The sequence below is a fragment of the Liolophura sinensis genome, chromosome 1 (assembly GCF_032854445.1).
Source record: "Liolophura sinensis isolate JHLJ2023 chromosome 1, CUHK_Ljap_v2, whole genome shotgun sequence".
Taxonomy (NCBI): domain Eukaryota; kingdom Metazoa; phylum Mollusca; class Polyplacophora; order Chitonida; family Chitonidae; genus Liolophura; species Liolophura sinensis.
The window spans coordinates 54,216,508-54,236,479 of record NC_088295.1 but is presented as its reverse complement, the minus strand read 5'-3'; the positions used below and the strand labels follow the sequence as shown (position 1 = coordinate 54,236,479).

Genomic DNA, 19,972 nt, shown 5'->3' with positions numbered 1-19,972 from the left:
GTGGTGGGAGGAAACCAGACTAAGCCACAGGGAAACCCATGACCGTTGACAGGTTCATGGCAGGCCTTCCCACATACCCCCCTTGCACATATACTTATTTCATAAAACTACAAACACTATAATAAATTTAACAGAGTAGAAGGTGATTGAAATGGTCACCATGCCAAAGAGGAAATATTTCTGCCTGAAATAAACATTATGTTCAGGTGTTTTGCAAGCCCTACCAGAATAATGAGTGAAGTGTAATTGGGTTTATGGTATTGTAACAAATATTAATGCTGCCAAGATTTTCTGACACAACAGTTAAGTACAGTTTTCTCTCAGGCAGCAATAACATAAAACATCAACTCATTGTCCAAGAAACAATGTACTGTAATTTCCGTTACCTTGAACTCAAACGAAATGGTGTCAATAGAAATGACACTCTTTCTGGCATAGTTCTGCAGAGTGCCTGTGAGGAAGGCTTGTGGGAAGAAGAATCCAGAAATCCAATAAACCTGAAAACAGACATACCATGCTCTCAAATCACAAGCTGAGTGAATGGAAGTAAACACTGTAACTAAAGCACAAGACCGAAGGTGGTAATACATAAGTAACTAGCATATTTGTTAATACCAAGCCAACCCCGCCTCCCCACCCGCCTCCCTCCACAAAGAGCAATGTTGCTTCTAACCTCTACATAATTATATCTGCCTTGTACCCTTTTCTCCACTGTCAAATTTAGACTCCAAACATATAAACACTGCATGTATTTTTCTCAGAGAGAGAAATGATACCAATATACGTATCATACTGTGCAGAGATGTACATTTTCAGTATCCAGCTGCATCTACTTTCACAAGTCTCCTAATCCAGATATTATGAATCATGTTATTATACACTTTATACTGCTAACATTCACTAATAATACATATTCCAGAGACCAGACCAAAGTTGTTCTTTTCTTATTTTTTGCTGATAGTGCGCTTTCCATTATACACACTTTCATACCCCCCCTTGTATACAACAAAATGCAGTTCATCTGAACTAAAGTGACTGCTTGACCATCAGTCTGGGTATATTCAATGTTCATTGATTTGATGTCAACTTACGCTTGGGATTCCATTGTCTATCCAGTCATGGATGAAGTTCATCCGAGCTGTCAAGTCTACCACCCAGGAGGCTAGGGGTTTGAGGGATGGATAGGCCTGAAAAGATACATAGACACACATAATGCAAAAAATGAATCAAGCTTGTTTTCCAACTTGAATGGAGGGTCCACAAAATGAATCTGCACACAAAATGTTATCAAAATCACTTGAGACAATATGTGAAACAGTTATTGCAGAGAAACAGCCGACTGAATGCGTAAAATTTGTGCACAAATCTGGTTTGGTTTTCAAACTTGATCTGAGGTAGGTTGTTCAAAATAACCCTAATATTTGGAGCAGTTATCACACATGGTAAACCAAAGCGTGACAGACAGACATACCCAGATTAATATCCCTTACTGTGCTTTCGCAGAAGTGTGTCATAAATAAACACCAGCATATGCTTCCTCTGAATGTTTCTCTACACTTCCTGTGTTTGTCTAGCATAAACTGAAAATGCCATATATCTACTGTAATTCTTCAACCTTTTCACATGTTTGTAAGGTGTTTATGTTTTATTCTCCAGGCATTATTCTGTGTAGACTGGTAAAACCGTACTGTTTCTGAGGCCCTCAAAAAGCTAATCCAACCAATGTAATTTGGGCTCCAAAATCAAATTAAAAATGTGCAAAAACTGCACTGAAAGTTGCTCTTTTAAATGCGAAAAGTTTGAATTAGGGTATGTATACATAAGATATATAGGAAATGTACTACAGAGACAGCCAATGCCATGTCCTACTTGTGTAACCACCACAAAGTTGACATGTTTTAAGTTCATGTATTGCATAATCAAGGCAGGTTACTACTGTACTGAGAATGACCTTCACAGAACAGAGAGTAACTTCATCAAGATAGGTTAGTATACTTTCAACCAGTATACTATAATCTGGACTTGCAACAGGTGATGCTGTGTGTTGGTGCAATTCACAACAGATAAATTACATTTTACAAAAATTTGAATAAAGTTTCTCAAACAGAAAAGCAAAATTACTAATTCAGACTAAACTAAGTTTAATACAGTGCAAAATGCCTGCGTGAACAGACGGGCTTCACAGAAGAAATTCTCACAAATGTTGTGATGTGGTACTTGACGGAGCCATCACCCAGTAAAACTCTTTATGACTGGTGAGTGCTCGTTCTGCTGAAGTGCTTTACTTCTGGATATATATGTAGGCCATGCGTCATTACAAGTACATGTAGTCAGTCTAAGGTAACCATCAGCTGAATAAGCAGGCTGTTTAGGGGTACACAATAGGGTCAGCTTGTCCATAAAACACAAAATGAAATTGATGTTGCCTTAGTTAGATGAAAAGCTGAAGTGTAATTTTCAGTGCATGTGAGATAGAGGAAATGTATGAGTGACAGCCTGCTGGTTGGGTCTTAAGTGTCTATTGTTCCAGTAAGACAGGAAGTGAGACCTCGCATGGCATATTAAGCACTCTGTCACAGTATCAAAATAAGACAATAGCCAATGGTACATAACTGTATGTGTCAACAAACTGATTGAACTAACGGAAATTTTGGCGTAAAACATGTGTTCCCATTTCAACATAAAATTAACACCAGCATAATCGTTCAATTGTTTTAGCTAGACTTCTAATGTGAAAAAACGATGCAACAGTTTGTACTATGAACCATTAGGTAATAGCTTCGTCAAGTTGACATGGTGTTTAACATTAGAATACACCAAAATTATTTACATGAATGATGGTATGTTATGCAAATGTTGTATGTACAAAGAGTGCAAGGATAGATATCGTGAGGGAACATTTCATAAGACATAGTCGGTCATTATGCTCTATGGCATGTCATATGAATATCCACTTTATTATTTACATAAAGGTGAAATGTCAAAATTTCCTTCACAGATAAAAGTGATATTTCACTCAGTCAGACATTACTTTTGTTTTTACATTTTGATATTTCCCACCCAGACACCATGACGTCAAAATAGAAACATTATGGTTTATGGTTTCAAAACCGAGCTCATCTTGATGACCGCATAACACAAGTTTAGTATTTAGTACGTTAACATTCCTACTTCACCCCCACCAGACACAAGGTCGACATCACACTATGCACACAATTAAGTCTGTAAAGGCCTACACCTAAAAACATTGCATAAACTTATACACACAATCATGACAGTGTCAAAATATGAAAAATAAATAGAATATTGCACAAAAAGGTGAAGTCTTGTGGGTTATCATTTTCAACTTGCGGGAGAAAAATGTTTATGGTATTCAACCTTCACTGTGCAATATCCTCCAATTAAATATTAATCTCTGCCTGATGTAGTTGTTTCAAATCCTGTACCAGGTATGCAACTGCCAATATAATAACTGTAATGAAAGGTTGGACAATTTTACCAGCACTCGGATCTACATGTTCATAAAATGTATAGGCTCTTACGAGGGCAATTTTGTCATCTACAAGGCACACACACGAATAAGAGGCTGATGAGCCGATAAAGCCTTCCATGCACTATCCTGCAAGATCATGAATTTTTAAACATCATAGTTAATGAAAATTTCTGCTATACGGTCCTTATGACCAAGGAAAGTCAGTAGTTCATCTTAGTCAGTGTAATCCGCAGCGATGCTACGCCACAACTGATGGAGCGTGTGAACTGCTGTCAGCTCTCAAGAAAATACTGTGTCATACAGGAAACACAGCGGTGTATGACACAAAACTGTGTAAAGTACATCACTTATGATGAAACAGTTGGTCAATGAAGGTGGCCTTTTATAGTAACTGCATGTAGGTGCATCTGTGTGGTATCCCACAACCCTGTTCTGTCACAAGACTGTTGCCTAAAGTGATTACCGTAGTAGCGACCCGAAATTTAAAATACAATGTGTGTCTTTTCACAACAAATACGTCATGGAGGTGAGTCATTTAACCTAGCAGACTATTGCTTTGTGGAATGTGTCGGTGTTCAACAGTGAAGCACTGTCTGCAAACAAATGATCTTTCCACAGTGTATGTGCTACATGTACGTGTATTTCAAAAAGGTGACTACTGCATGAAGCATTGTCTTGTATAATTTGTTTACCATCCTGAGCCAGCCCTATATAGTGTATGTTATGGTGTGATATTTACTCAGATTGGCAGTCAGGGATTACACTTGTCCAGTCTGGTGTGGCTTGACACTCACCTTGCCTGCCCACATGTCTGGCACTACATTAATGTACAGGCTGTTAGCCATGTTCTCCAGTTCCTGGGACAGCACTACCAGACCTTTGAGAGCTTTCAGCAAATCTTGTAGGCTTCTGTGAATCACTGTCAGTAATCGGTTGTAGCTGAAACAAGGGAACAACCAGAGCTAGTTCACACATATCTGTACAGCAAAATTTTCAGCTAAGACTTAGTATGTTCAGTACACTAAACAAAAATTGTTCTTAATTCAAAAAATAAGAATTTAATTTTACCAAAAACATAAAGAAAACCTCATGCTGTTCATGTATTCCTCAGAAAGTTATCTTTAAACATGCAATATCATGAAGACTTAATTATACCCACTTGAGTGTTTCAGTGTTCCTGTATGTTTCGAAGCTTTAAAATGGCTAACTTTTGAAGTTTACATTTAGATATACAGGAATTCCTTTATATTTAAACTTATGAGGACATTTTTAGCAGTAATTTACCACACAAAATTCTGAGTGATACTGAACTGACTCAATTCCAGTTTCATAGTTCGTTTCCGTGATCTGCAATGTTTTCTTGAAAAAACATCTCAAAATGTTTTTATTTATTCCAAAACATTCTTCAATCAACAGCATTTGGATTGCTGAAGAAACTACACAAAATTGACCATTAAATCGGAGTGTACATGCATGTCATATTTGAAACATAGTCACTATTTCACCAGCAGGAGGCACAAAGGATGGGTCCCAGCTGTTGTCAGATTCTGATAAAGGATTACAGATGGGCTTGAGTTACAATCAATATATCTATAGTGCCCAGAGAGATAAACAAGCTCATGGCTATACATTCTACACTGACGTCAATTTGAAGTCAGCATATGGGACTGACATCTACATACATAATATTATATAGCTTTATGCTGGATGTATGTTTATTGTGGAGTAAATCAGGACTACAAGCTGTAAAACACTACACCTATTTCTTTTTCTCTCGGTTGAGAAAATTCTGGACATTAATCTATACTGTGCAAATACTGTAAACAAACACATTTATGTTCAATACAAGAGTCAGACCAATCTCCAATACACATGATTCTCAAGTTGAATCATACTACACTATTGGACGAAACTTTCAAGGCCAGTGATACTGGTAAAAGCTGGTTCAGGTAGATAGGCTGTCAGCAATACAGGATTTTCAAGAATCAACATCATGGTGACGTCCCTTTGTGCAATTAAGTGTATTTTAGTATGGGCGCTTTGGGCGGGAATATGCAAAAATGAAAAACCTTCACAAAACAGGGCTTATTTCCAAAAATCTATATTTATTAGGGAGCTTACAAAGTAAGTGAGGTCATAATTAAAATCATCTCTTGTGGACAATTTTCATTTTTGCCCATGTTAAAGTGCACTGAATTGCCCCACTGCGAAAAAGTAACGATCTCACAGCACAAAAGAATACAATATCACCATGAATTCGAAACCCACAAATCCAGTTTAGATACTTTAAATTTATGTACAGATTTGCAATATGCCTAAAATAGTTTTAATAATTTTTAGGTCATTTCAGTACAGCTGACATGAACATCATGAGAGCTAGTTCACATTATGGTATTTTAGTTACAGTACTACGGTAGTTTGTCATCAGATAGTGTGTTGTCCAATACAGAAAAGCTTTGTGACTAGGTTTTAGCTTTGTGACTTGCATCAGGAATGGCTTTTGGAATTGACCCTTTGTCTGTTGGGGGCGACAGAAGACAAAACAGTATACTCACCGAATGACCTCTTGAACAAGCACAGTGTTCATAGACTGTTCATACATCACTGGGTACTTCTCCATCACCTCCTCTATGTTGATGGCCTTTGGTACCTGTTCCAGGATAGTCCTGGCTGTCTCTTCCATAATCTAAAGTCACACACAAAAAAAACTTTGACACCGCATATCTACCCAGTCCACTAATATAAACAATGTACCTCTCAAATTGTTTGCACATTACAGCTTATATGCAACTTTACTTACAGGTACATGTACCTTGTATGTTTATAAGGTACTCCGAGATAAAGATTTTAGTTTCTGTGAACCAAAGGCTTAAACTCTTTAACATTTGTTCCGGCAATTCTGTTGAGAGATTTTGGGAATTAACTTGGTATTTTCAGGTTGGAGATTTGAGATCATATAATAGCCATGATACTACTGCCATTATTGATAAATATAGAGTGATAACAATGTTCAGGATTCTCACCTCCTCCCTGGATTTGCCTCCCCCTTTGGCAGTCTTAGGCTGAAGAGCCAGCAGACTGGACAAGACACGGATGGTCTCATTCTGTGCGAAGGTGATGTTAGCATTTTCGTGAAGCCCAAATATTTCGGGTGTGTCATTGATGGGTAAACTTTTCAGATAACTCATGTATCCCTGAAGAGTAACACAAGTATTACAACCATGAACAAAACATCTAATACATTCTAACTAAACTATCGACATGAAATGCCGCATTACTGGAAATGGTTTTTAAATTAGTGAATTCGTAAGTCGAAAGTCTTGACAAACTGTGATCATTACAAGAAATATGTTCATTGAAATATGACCCAGAAAAGAAAGATGCGACAATAACATATGTATCACAAATATAACAGGCTCAGCAACTCTTTTTTATAACCACAAACCAAAGCCAGGTACCTGATGTACCTCCTGACTGAATTGTGAGACACAGAATACTTTATACCAGTATCTTTATTATAGATATAGTATGTATGTATCAAGTATATAGTATCATATGTATATCAAGAGTATCGGTAAGATACTGACAGTAGTTATCTGTCATATTGGCATCAATTAAATGAATTATGACATCATTTATGCTTTCAGATACAAACGTATGTACACTACAGGGCTGCCTCGATGTTATGAAAAGGTATAAAGAGATGTAGCTGGGATAGAGCCAGATCATTAAGACTTTGCTTCGTGAAATAAAAGGCTAGATGTATGCAGTTTTTCAACAGAAATAACTACATGTAGTAGAACTGCGAGATCCAGGGCTGCCACAAATAAATCCCCCCCCCCCCCCCCCCCCGCCAACCACCAAGTTACAGAGACAACTGTATCCCCACCCAAGTTACAGTGACAACTGTGTCCTCACACAAGAAACAGTGACAACTGTGTCCTCACACAAGCTACAGTAACAACTGTATCCTAACATAAGTTACAGTAACAACTGTATCCTCACATATATGTAAGTTACAGTAACAACTGTATCCTCACATAAGTTACAGTAATAACTGTATCTTCACATAAGTTACAGTGACAACTGTGTCCCATCATGCTCCACAAATCTTAATGTGCACCTTGCACAGAAAATTTTATTTCAGCCATGACAGCCACTTTCATGAAAGACAAGTGTAAAAGCCAAATTAATACTGGTTACCGAGTGGACTTATGTATCAATAGCAGATGATCTAATTTTACAGCAGCTATTTCCCACAGCTGTTTTATTAATGTATTTTGAAAACAATGACACAGAAGCCCATCTTTCTTTCCAATGACTAACTCATTATTAGAAAATGATTCCGCAAAGATAGTTTGTCAAGAAGATATCTCTTGTATGGAAATAAAAGCTGTTTTTTACCATTATGTGTACATTAATATACATGTGTTGTCTGTAGGCCTACTTAGTTCAACTGGGAGTTTAAATATAGAGCGAGTTATCTGACATCAATCTGCCAACATTTCAAGGTGTTTGTGGATTGAAAGATGGATCAATTAACGTTGTGTGACTGTAGATTAAGGTATGTCAATATCACCCTAGAATATCAAGATGTGAGTCAAGATCTATATGTGCTAAACAGGCAAACTGTGTCTGGTCACAGCTAGATTTTTGTGGGACAGAACTGTATTGTAAACAGTTAGTGAAATACATCAATAGTGCAGTTAACTGGATACATGTATACTCACATTAAGGTTAAGTAGGAACGATGGAATAAGGTGAAATATACAGGTGTGCATTGTGTAAATTATTTATGTATGTTCATGATTGTATAACTAAGCTATACAATTTCAAAGCTGTTAGGTTATTTGTTCTAACTGTATTCTGATAATTCTCGTATAGTGGTCATCATTTTGAAACGCAACGCTCACAGCAGTTTAATGTCACACAATTCTAGTCAGAGTTTTCTTCACCTTTTGAACCAACATGAATGGATGGTGAAATTTGTTTTTGTTAGTTTGAAAAATGAATTTTTTTTTTCTGATCAACAGCAACTTTGTCATAAGAGAGAAAGTGGTGCTTCTACTTGTTAGCAGGAGGTTGTACATTATACCAGAGGCTTGCAATGTTAAATAGCATCAAAAAGTCATGATGTATATATTTGTTAGATATTAATCAGATGACAGATACAGTATGGACAGATTCACCAGACATACAACACACACACACACACATACACACACAAGTTGTCAAACAAGTGGTGTCAACCCTACTGTCCCATAAAATAATTGTGATACATCTACAAGACTACAAACTACCAGATCCTAAAGGATTAGCTGCTTTTGTTATAAAGAAGCTACAGTACTAGCATACAAGTCTTGCCAAGAAGCATCACACAATTACATTATGGTCCATAGAGGGATTGATTTGTCTGTAAATGCCGGACTCTGAGTATGAGTGATTTTCACTCATAACTTCAGGTGAGTAAAAATCATCCAGGATATTCATCAGACAACGTCTGTCCCAGTCATCCGTCACACGGCCTCCATAGTTGATGTGACCAGCCGTGTAGGTCAGCACCTGCCAATAAGACAAAATTGTTATCAACTTCTTTGTTGTTTATTTATTAATCTGCACTGGTCACATGCACATTTCAAGATTTCATCACTACGACAGAACGACACCTTTTTGTGGCGAGATGTCATCGCTTTTCAGCACAGGAAGATGAAACTGCCAATCTTAATTATGATGAGGTGGCACATGGAGAAGTAATCAAACTGGATTAGACTAAACTTCTGGATTATGTTCTTAATCTATTCAACATCTGTTTTCTACTCATTTTCATTTTCTTTTTATTTACTGATGCAACATAATCAAAAACATGAAGGCCAAGCAAAATACACATCTGTTTTTGCATGCCTTCACAATGACATTGGTTTACTTTACTACTTAACATTCTATTTTAAACAGAAATTGCTATGCATGTTATTTACCTTCATGTAATGCTACTTTTATTATTTTTTATTTACAACTATGGACAGCTTATGTCTGAAATATAGATATCACTATATCAACAGTAATGGCTCACTTAGTGACTTTTCCCAATGAATTTATTATTATTATTATTATTATCACTTTTTTTTTGTTGGCAAAGGGAGACAATTCTGGCAGTAAATCAGTTTGCTAATGGGTAAATTGATCCTGTTGCCCAGAGCAAACTGTTGTCAGCTGCAAAGATACCTCATGTACCTCATAACAGGTTGTACCTTGAATGGTGTTTCCTTGTCATACTCCAACAAGAACATCTTCAGCTGACTGATACAGATTCTCAAATCTCCATCAGTAAACTCATATGGGATGTTAAATCCCAGGGGTCCAAACTTTCTCCTCTCCAGAGCAGTGCCATGGAAAAGGCAGAGAGACAACAACAGATACTTGAAATCAACCGTCTGAAATGCAACAATCATATAGAGAATATTAGAGGTAATGCCTTCACTTTTTTTTTAATATTTCACTTTTTTCTAAAACGTACACCTCAAACTTGCAATGCCATAAGGTCACAGTAATAATCACTTTTAACACTGTAAGCCAGCTGATACATTATACCAGGTTTTAATGACTACTGCAAATGATATAATCAACCAACTTAAATGTTATGCAGATAAAAATATGAATTGCTTTGAAAATTTGAGCAAAACATCAGAAATGCGTAGGAATTATATAAATAACACTGTATCTGGACACCCATAAGTAACAGTGTGCCTGCTTACTCATAAATAATACCGTATCTGGATACTCATAAATAACACTGGATATTCACATGTGACATTGTATTTGAATCTCCTAACCTTTTCTCCACAGGAGTTGAGGAAGTCATCATTCAGGCTGGTATAAGACTTTAAAAGATTGGCTTTGATTCCTCTCGGAGGTTCAACTGTCATCTTTGAACCATTCTGAAGAATGAACACTGGGAACTTTCCGCTGGGCATACTAGTCAACCACAACCGGAAATCCCTGTGAACCTAAGAACACAATGTGGCAATATGTATGAATATAGTAACTGGATGGGTGATTATTGTTTTACTAACATCATCACAAACAAGTGAATTAAAATAGTGATTTAGATTTGAAGAAATCTTCTTCAAAAAAGAACTCAGTTTAGACCTTTCTGCTACACACCACATATTACACACAGCAACTTGAAATCTGTGATGATTTGAAATCTTGTCGGCCAATTTTGCTTACCTTGTCTGGGTCAATCTGTTCGACGAGTCTCTCAAGGGAAGGCATCCAACTGGGGGCCAGGTGACAATTCTGGAAGAAAACCCACTTGCCTCTCTCCATGGCACTTCTCATCATAGCCTCAGCACGAGGACCCTGAGGGCACAGGTCATTACTATCAATAATTTGGGCAATTTGCAACAGGCTTTACTAGGAGAGAAAACAGCTGCTCAGAACAGACATATTTATTTCAACCTGCAGCTTTCTGATATTTTGGGTAAACCCTAAAAAGAGCTGTTAAAACAGTATGTACATAAATAAGCATTTTGACATTATCAAGGGTTACAGATTTAGTCTGGTTATGTGAGTAATATTCATATTTTAATTTTTGGTTATATTAACATGATTATTTAGGTCAAAATTTAAGTTTTATCTATTTCATACTTCAAAAAAGTTGATTTTTTTAGGTTAAGTCAAACGCTGTATTCCATATCTATCTACCTGTCCTTGTCCAAGTGAGATGGCAGATAGTTTCTTGGCAAATCTCATCTCCTCAGCAAACTTGTAGAGGTCAGCAGCAGGGTCAGTACCCACAGACAGGACAAAGATGAGCGGGGTGGTGGGGGAGGACTCTTTGTACACCACATGCAGGTCTGCTGTCTGTCAACAAATCATAATCCAACACTCAACCTAAATTTGTCAACTGATTTAGATATTTATTTAACTGTTTCAGTTTTAAGGCTGCACAAGTGTCATCTACAGCCTCTTATCAACCTGGCTCCATGAATTCTGGAAGATGATGGGATGAAATTAAAAGAAGCCTCCAGAGACTCCTGGTTCTGTGGTCAAGGATTTTAGAGTGCTGAAAGGCAGGTGGGGTTACCCAGTTGGAGGATTACACAAAGATTCACCCCATGCAATAAAACATGGAAATACGTTGAAAAACATTGCTTAAGTCCAAATATGTGCTAAAATAAAGTTACTGTGCATATGTTGCAAATCTTTACATCAGCACCTTTCAGTTTCATTTCTTTCCATTATAAGTGTAGCTGTACATGGCTGAAACAGATTTCCCATCATTCTGAAGTCACACACCCTTCCCCCCAATTAGTATTAACACTGCACTCACTTTTTGGCGATCAAAAATATAATATTTGATTGATCTATTTTAGTTCTAATACAAAACTTTTCATATTTTAGTCTTATAAAAATCAAATTTATTTAGTGCTATACATAAGCGGGAGAGAAGTGGACAATGCAATACATTGGTTCAAAGATAAAGGCCACAAACCTGAGGTTCAATGAACCTTTGCCCCAGGTTCTCAGAGACATACTCCTGGAAGGCATTTGTCAGTTTGTCTGGACGGAGTGCCTTAATCACCAACAGCTTCTGGAAGGTGTCTAACTCCTCCTTCCATTTACCTGGTAGATCCTCCCTGTTAATACATTTTCACAAGTTAACTGGATATTGCAACAATTCTGAATTTATCTTGTCAAACCAATTCTACAGATACAATTAAATCAAAGATAAAGTAAGTTGATGATACATCTTTCATTTATTAACAGTATACAATACACTTGTAACAATACTCTATGGGGACTAGGTGGGACAACTCTTCACAATATATTACAATTCGGCCAACCCCAGAGTTGTTCCCCCTTACACCCTTTACCTTTAAGCCTGGGTTTTCCTTCATTTCAAGTAAAACAAAAGTTAAGCAAAAAATTGATTTTTTTCCTTTTGACTATATGACACCAATGACTATACAACAATTTGGCATAGGATATAAGAATATTAATAATATCCTATATAAAACCTGTAAGTCTTCCAGCCTTATTTAAAGTGCAAGCCAACATTCTGTAAGACTGACCACCTGATCTCCTTAGAAATGCGCAGTGTGGTTGAAAAGTCAATCCCCTAATGTTATATCAAGGAAAAATGTCCTAAATGTTGAATCCCTGCAACAGTGTACTTTTTGGATTTGTATAATTTTCACCTTTTCAGTTAGTTTGAGTATTTCTACAGAGTTTACCTAAGTGGCAAATATGGGCCTTTTCCCCTATGCTCTAACATGGGGTGGCCCATGTAGAGCGGTCATGTGATCTCCATCTTCTGGAGCGTCGTACTGAATAGTTACATCAATGAAATTGGTAGTGCAGAACTCAGCCAAATGCTTTATATTACCTCTGGGGTTCAGCACTGTCAAAGATCTGTTTAAAACCATCGGCCAGGTCTGAAAACTCCTCCGCAAAGCTGGCAAACTTTGGCAGAGATGCCAAGGTCAGGAATTCAATCCAGGACTTCTGAGAGAGCCATTCAGGTGTCGGGTTTGGCAAGTCTTTGGGGCGATTTGTTCCTCCAGCTAATAAATGACGCCACTCATCCTGTAAAAAAGTAAGAAGTGCTCAGTAACACGGATTCAAAACTTAAAATTTCCCTCAATGTCATTTTACTGTAAATTACTTATTATTCGCTGGAATTTATTTTCACAGATATACTTCAAAAATGGGTTAGGGGCAAAAATCTTAAAGCTGTTTAATTTTTCTAGTTATGATATGGCCGAAATTACTCAAGTATGACAAACAGGTATTATCAAGGATGGTTTTAATCCTCTTTTATTTCCTGTGGTTTCGCTAATCTCCGTAATCTAGATCAAAGATTAAAACAATAAGGGATGGATTATGACTATGTAAGATTACTTTCGCACCTACTGTAAGCAGTAATAGGTGTAACTTGTTTTCACACCTTTAATGAATAATTTTAATCAACAATCAGTGCACCAACCCTAGTCATTCATTCACAATTTGTTAGAAGCTCACTGATTGGTCCACAGACGAGAAACGGCATCAAAGCAACATTTATTGGAAGCCCAGCACGTGTTTGTATCTACTTTTCTTTCACCTTACCAGTACAGTGAAGATCAAACTAAAGACAAATGAACTACTATAAACACCTTTTACAAATACTAAGCTCTATCATCATATTTAGTATACATATATTTAAAGGTTAATTTTTCCTCCAAAGCGCCTCCGTGGCTCACTTGGTTAGCGCACTGGCGCAGCATAATGACCCAGGGAGTCTCTCACCAATGTTGTCGCGGTGAGTTCAAGTCCAGCTCATCATGCTGGCTTCCTCTCTGGCCATAAGTGAGAAGTCTGCCAGCAACCTGAGGATGGTTGTGGGTTTCCCCCGGGCTCAGCCCAGTTTTCACCCACCCTAATGCTGGTCGCCGTCGTATAAGTGAAATATTCTTGAGTTCGGTGTAAAACACCAATCAAATAAATAAATAAATAAATAAATAAATAAATTTTTCCTCCATGCTGTTAACATTTAGCTGGCCCACCCTGCTTTCTATTCTTAAATCCTGTCAGCCGGGCAAAGATTTCAGTTCATTAATACTACCACCTGTAATATGTGATCAATACTGGAATTATTTTTAGCAGCAAATTATGATGATTTTTACAGCAATTTCAAAATGATGTTGCCACTTGATGTCACAGCATGGCTACTATCCCATTTTTAATTAATGGATATAATTGTTTGTATTATTTTGTTGGCATTTTCAAATATCTGACCCCCGTATTCAGCCCAAAAAATAGTTAAAAAAACTAAACTCAATTAATCTTACTCAGTTAGTTTTCTATTGTCCATCCTGTGTGAAAATTAGCAGATTGACCCCCTGAAGCCAACAACTCTATGTTGCTAGGGAGGAAGGGGGGGGGGGCACTCTGTTGTGTAATGTCGCATCTCAAAATGTGCACATTGTAAGATTGGTTTCCACAGCACACCACTTTGCTTATGGTTTTAGCTCACAATTCAGTCAACATCCAAAGAAAATTTAGGTTCTTATATTCAAGCCCTTCATCTGCATAAATTGTACATAAAGTTGGTCTATATTTACAGGATGTCAACGGAAGTTTTACTTCTGCCTGTGAACCATACAATTACGCTCGCAAAATAATCTTCATTCCAGAATATGATCCAAATAGAGTGCTAAAAGTGCTTAATAAAATAACATATGTATAACATTGGTTAAAGCTAAGTGGATGTTGTGTGAAAGTCTCACCATGTCAATGGTTCCCTTGTCCATCTTGATTCTGGCGCAGAGCAGGAAGGCAAACAAAAGCTTGTGTTTCTCAAACAAACTGCGACACACATTACAGTACAAGCTGAACGTGAAGTAATTGTTGATATTCTTTATTCTCTGGGGAATATTGTCTGAAAAATAAGATATAAATTATAACATTACATACATATCAGACATATGAATACTGTGGCATAACTTGGAAGAATTATAGCAATTTTTATTAGTCATGACTGATTACAGGTCATAGAAATATTACAGAAATATTCGATTGCCCCCCCAAAATTTCAAACTGTTCAAATTAGCGATAAAAATAAAAAAGAAATGAATGGATTGTTTTTAAAGTTACTTTCCTCTACTTTTCAGCTACATGGCAGTGAACAATTCGCCAAAATGGTAAGGATTACAGTTAAGTTTCAATGAACAGAACAATTTGATTTTCTCAGTGAGTAAAGATTTGGGTATCATACTGTCTTCAAACACATTTTACAATTTAGATACAGTAGTTCAATGTTGACAAAACCAAGCTTTATACAGCTGTAAATATTATATGATCCAGTGAGGATCATGCAGCTAATAAGATATATTACTGTGCAAACTATAGCTCAACATTATTTAATCAACTTACCTGCTCTCTCAGCATTGGCAATACCAGCAAGGAAGATGTTGATGAACCACTCCAAGGAGTACTGGTACATGGGGTCAATGCTAGCCATGTCAGCCACACAGAAGAACAGGATCTGCGTGTTGACAGCCACTGGTATGTACTGACTGCGAGTCTTGTCAATGTCCACCTCTGTCTGCTCAGCCACCTGTACCTTGGCCTGAAACACAGCACAAAACCAATAAGTGATTTCTGTTTGGTTCTCTGGCAGTCAAGTGTTTTAATTTTCACACTCTTTCTTGCTTGTGTTTGTTCTTTTCTGTAAAGTTTTGCTTTAGTTTGGAATCCTCCACACATAAATCTCAGCACAGACATGTATGTGAACAATTCTTGAGTAAGGCCTTAAACACCAATCAAGCTAGTACATACACGTAGAGAACTACTGAACATATCAGAGTGGAGTACCTGGATTTCCTGTGATTTGAGTTTGGAGGCCTCCAGGGTTTGGATGAGGTCAACATCATCCACAGGGCTGCCCTCAGAAGCGCTCAGTCTGTACAGGATACGGTCCTCAATCTCCTTCAGCTCCTGCTTCATCTTAGCATTGCTCACAATCAGCTGGTTCTTAGCCTCCTCCAAGTCTGGCCTCTCTTCTGCCACCACAATGGCCAACATCTGATCCTCAAGACCGCTGTAGTGCAACAAAGCAAATGCCTCAAGCTTACCAGTACAGGAATATTGCTTCTTGCAAAGCCTTTCTGAACTATAGTCCATGGAATAAATTTTATATTTCCTTTTGAATTTAAATTTTAAACCTCTACTTAATAGGACACAGACTAATCTGAACTTTGTTAATATCCTTCTGTAATAATATTTATTCTAAATAACAGTGTCTCCTTGTCAACTTGTCATTAATGCTACCCCAGAAAAGCAATCTGTTGACCTCACCCGACATGACAGACACTCCAAAAAGTATACTAAAACCAAGACAACCAGCATTCCTTCTGCCTGCTACGCTGTAAAACTATACAATTTTTTGCAGGCCTGACTGTCCTGAATAAAGACAGAAGCTTTGATCACAACACCAGATGACACTGAGGTATCAACACTTCTCGAAATTCCACAGTTTAATGTAAACTGAAGCTCAACATAGTAAATTTCGGAGCTGTGGATTCTTCTCCCTGAGTACTGATCACAGGTTCTTATTTCCCTTTATACACTACACTACTGTGAAACCACGAGAAAAAAACAAGCAAGACATATTGAATTCTATAATATACAGGAAACATGGATTAGAAACATGCCAGTCATTTCTTTGAGTACTATATCAAGCTATATTCAATGGCATTCAGACTTTTCTCTTTATCACTGAACACTGCAGTATCACCATCATTATTCCATCATTATACTATTATTATTTCCTCATCATGCTGAAAATTCCTTCAGTTTGTCCGAATCTCAAAGTTGTTATTCAGGGGGAACAACTCACCTGGGTGACAATGTAAAGTTCACCAGGGTGACTTTGGTAGAGACCTCTGGTGTATAGTGTGGATTGGGCAGCTTTGTGGTGATGTAAAACTTGAAGTCATCATGGTAGGGAATCACAGCATCCCCAAGTTTGATCACCAGACTGCCTTGCTGCTTGAATGTCTGTGAAATAAACGAGGACAGACACATACAGAAATAGTCCACCCAATACCACTTTAAGTTGCACATGAACTACGCATTATAAAACAAAATGTCTTGTCCATCAAGCTGATGATATCTGTACCACTAACAAAGATGCACAATAACTGGATTTTTGTGCAAAAAAGCAGTATGCAAAAAATGTTGAGAATTTCCACTTTTGGTGAGACAGTTCTCATGAAGGATAAATCCCAATGTATGTGCCCTTTAAATTCCACAGTTTTCAAAATTCAAGACTTTCGATGACAATTTATGACAGGTAGATTTATTCATGAAATTCCTCTTGTTGTGCCTGCGGATGCCAGTTCTCGTGTATACCTGTCTGAGGAGGATAGGCTCCAGGGCTGGATCCAGTTCAACACCCACGTTCTCCAGTAGACAAGGCTTTCCAAACCTTACAGCATTCTCCAGACTTCTTAAGAAGTCTTTGTCAGACAGTTTGATAACATCAATCCCAGTGTCACGTTCCTGTTAACAGAAATAAAAATAAAATGATGACAGAAAATAATCAAAAGGAATTCACGCAAACAATCTTGCATTCGTAGCATCTGCAGTCTTTTAAGTGGAAAAGCTAAAGACAGGGCAACTTGTACACAGCTATCTGTAAATTTGCATATAGCACAAGTGTTTTGATTGTGAATTTCAGTGCTGATACAGGCTGTGAAAACATAGTCTATCCATTATTTTCACAAGCCCACATGAATTTACTTCAAGCTAAAAAAGAGAGTGACGATGATGATGGTACTGACCATGCTCTTCACCCATTTGTTGGCCTGTCCCTGGGGATCGATAAAGAGGGGCCAGCGACGGGAGTACTGGACAATGACACCATTCTCCACAGAAAGGTTATCTTTGGGGAGGCCAGCAATCTGCCAGCTGCGGATCTTCACTGGGTCACTCAGGGTGCCAATCAGGGAGGGTTCCTCTGTCCGTGGCACACTGTACACGTCCAGCTTTTTGACCCATTCAGTCAACATGTCATTACGATATTCACCCTGCATGGATCCAACAAAAACATGTCATTTACTCAAAGAATTAAAGAAAAGCATCACAAGCGTTAAGAAAATCAAATCTTGAATACAATGATATCAAATGATGAACTTCTCAGCATCTCCACCTAAGTTTCAAATAACCCATATATCAAACAATACATCAAATCACATCTTGTTGGAAATCAATTGAAAAGCAAAGTAGACAGAGCCTTGTTTCAACTTTAAATTCCATATTTTAATGCATACACAATCCCTTGAGCAAAGCAAGAAGGTAACTATTTGTTAAGATTGTTTATTACTATGAAATGTAAGACAACTTACAGTGAAAGGTCCGAGGTAGGCAACAAAGCCTGAAGACACTAACACATCTCCCACAATGTTCCCGATAACTTTGTTTAGGTGGTCCACAGATTCCTTCCATCTTTCTTTCTCGTCCGCTAGCCCACCTATGAGCTAAAACACAATTGAACAGGTGGAAGAGTGATTTGATGACACCTGAGCACAATTAAAATACTCAACTGAAATAATACTTCACTATCATGTCTTAAGCAAAGACATGTAAACAAAATTGAAATGGAAATGATTAAACTCTGAAGTTTTAAAGTGTGTCATATGCATTTCACACAGGACCAAACTTTGATAGGAATGAAAATTTCAGTTTAGTTTGGAGAAAGAAGTTCACTGAAATATTCAAGATTTTTTGAATGAAATTATTTTCAACAATGTAATAGGTTGAGTTAATATTTAGAGCCTTCATAGCTGTTATAGAGTTTGTGTATAGGTAAATGTATTCAAATTTGTGTAACATCTTTGCGTGGGATTTAGAAATTGGTTGGTGATCAAATAAATTAAAACAATTGCTTATGGATAATAACTTAATTTTTGGTTATAGAATCCACCTCAAAACACTGTCACAAATAATCAAAGAACTTATCAATATCAAAAGTAATTTGTATTGCACCTAATGAATTAGTGCCATTAGAATTGTCACATCAGTGTTTCCTTTGTAACAGCAGTTACCTTATCAGCTCGGACCAGTCTACCCTCGCACTCTGCACATTTCCTCTCCAGCTCATCCTTCTTGTTCACACAATCCTCATACTTGGCCTCCAGCGTAGCAATGCCTTCTTCCACCTCCTGCAGCCTGGCCTTAGCAGCATCCAGGATTCGCTGCGTCTCTTCAAGATCCAGCTGGGCAATCCTTAGCTTCTCTCTCTTTGGAGCCACACCTTTAGCAACAAAGTGATACTTGTGCATGGCTCGTGCCCACTGGCAGATAGAGGTGCAAGCTTTAGAGACCTGTGAGAAAAAGAAAACACAAAAATAATAGAAAGCAATCATTTTGCTGCAACGGGGAAGCTGCAGATGCAGGAATCAAGAGGGAATTCACTTTAGCTCTCAAATACAACCACAGCTGAGCACAGTAAATGAAACATCTTTTGACACAAAAATAAAATGTAACTGTATGGTTGTACACTGAAAGAAACAGTAAATGATGAAACAAGTACTTCATTTCTTACAAGAGAATAAGTGATTGAATACCCTGTTCATATACGAAATTGTTAGATCACAAACACATTTCCAGCGTTTAACTGGAGCATGTCCTGTTCCCAAAGGTGCAGATGTATGGCAATCATTATGAATATCAGACTTACCTTTGCAATAGCTGCTGGCTGGAAAGCCTCGTCATCAATGTAAGGTTGAATCTTCTTGATAACATCATCTGGTATGTTGTCTTTATCATACTTAAACAGACTCTCCAAAAATTTGGTAGGATCTTGCAGCAAAGCCTTCCCTGGCTCCCAATAGTCATCTACTTTTTGACCAGGCTACAAGAAAAAAAATATCACAAAATCTCATCCAAAATACATAATGTTAAAATCATATTTAGCTATATTAATTCTTTGAC

At 37.5% G+C, this 19,972-nt stretch overlaps 1 protein-coding gene across 1 annotated transcript in view; it reads right to left on the bottom strand.

Moving 5' to 3' along the window:
* Positions 1 to 19,972, bottom strand: part of LOC135467392 (dynein axonemal heavy chain 1-like) — a 69,697-nt gene that overhangs the window by 3,422 nt on the left and 46,303 nt on the right. Inside the window, exons 59-79 of the mRNA XM_064745169.1 lie at positions 19,719 to 19,892; positions 19,084 to 19,362; positions 18,385 to 18,516; positions 17,821 to 18,066; positions 17,390 to 17,539; positions 16,875 to 17,035; positions 15,851 to 16,076; positions 15,410 to 15,605; positions 14,764 to 14,915; positions 12,882 to 13,081; positions 11,988 to 12,132; positions 11,198 to 11,356; positions 10,721 to 10,852; positions 10,324 to 10,497; positions 9,742 to 9,924; positions 8,879 to 9,055; positions 6,517 to 6,687; positions 6,049 to 6,179; positions 4,288 to 4,432; positions 1,092 to 1,187; positions 387 to 497 (exon numbers count right to left, since the gene is read on the bottom strand). Coding sequence (XP_064601239.1) covers positions 387 to 497; positions 1,092 to 1,187; positions 4,288 to 4,432; positions 6,049 to 6,179; positions 6,517 to 6,687; positions 8,879 to 9,055; positions 9,742 to 9,924; positions 10,324 to 10,497; positions 10,721 to 10,852; positions 11,198 to 11,356; positions 11,988 to 12,132; positions 12,882 to 13,081; positions 14,764 to 14,915; positions 15,410 to 15,605; positions 15,851 to 16,076; positions 16,875 to 17,035; positions 17,390 to 17,539; positions 17,821 to 18,066; positions 18,385 to 18,516; positions 19,084 to 19,362; positions 19,719 to 19,892 — 3,540 coding nt within the window. The remainder of the gene's footprint in view (positions 1 to 386; positions 498 to 1,091; positions 1,188 to 4,287; positions 4,433 to 6,048; positions 6,180 to 6,516; positions 6,688 to 8,878; positions 9,056 to 9,741; positions 9,925 to 10,323; positions 10,498 to 10,720; positions 10,853 to 11,197; positions 11,357 to 11,987; positions 12,133 to 12,881; positions 13,082 to 14,763; positions 14,916 to 15,409; positions 15,606 to 15,850; positions 16,077 to 16,874; positions 17,036 to 17,389; positions 17,540 to 17,820; positions 18,067 to 18,384; positions 18,517 to 19,083; positions 19,363 to 19,718; positions 19,893 to 19,972) is intronic.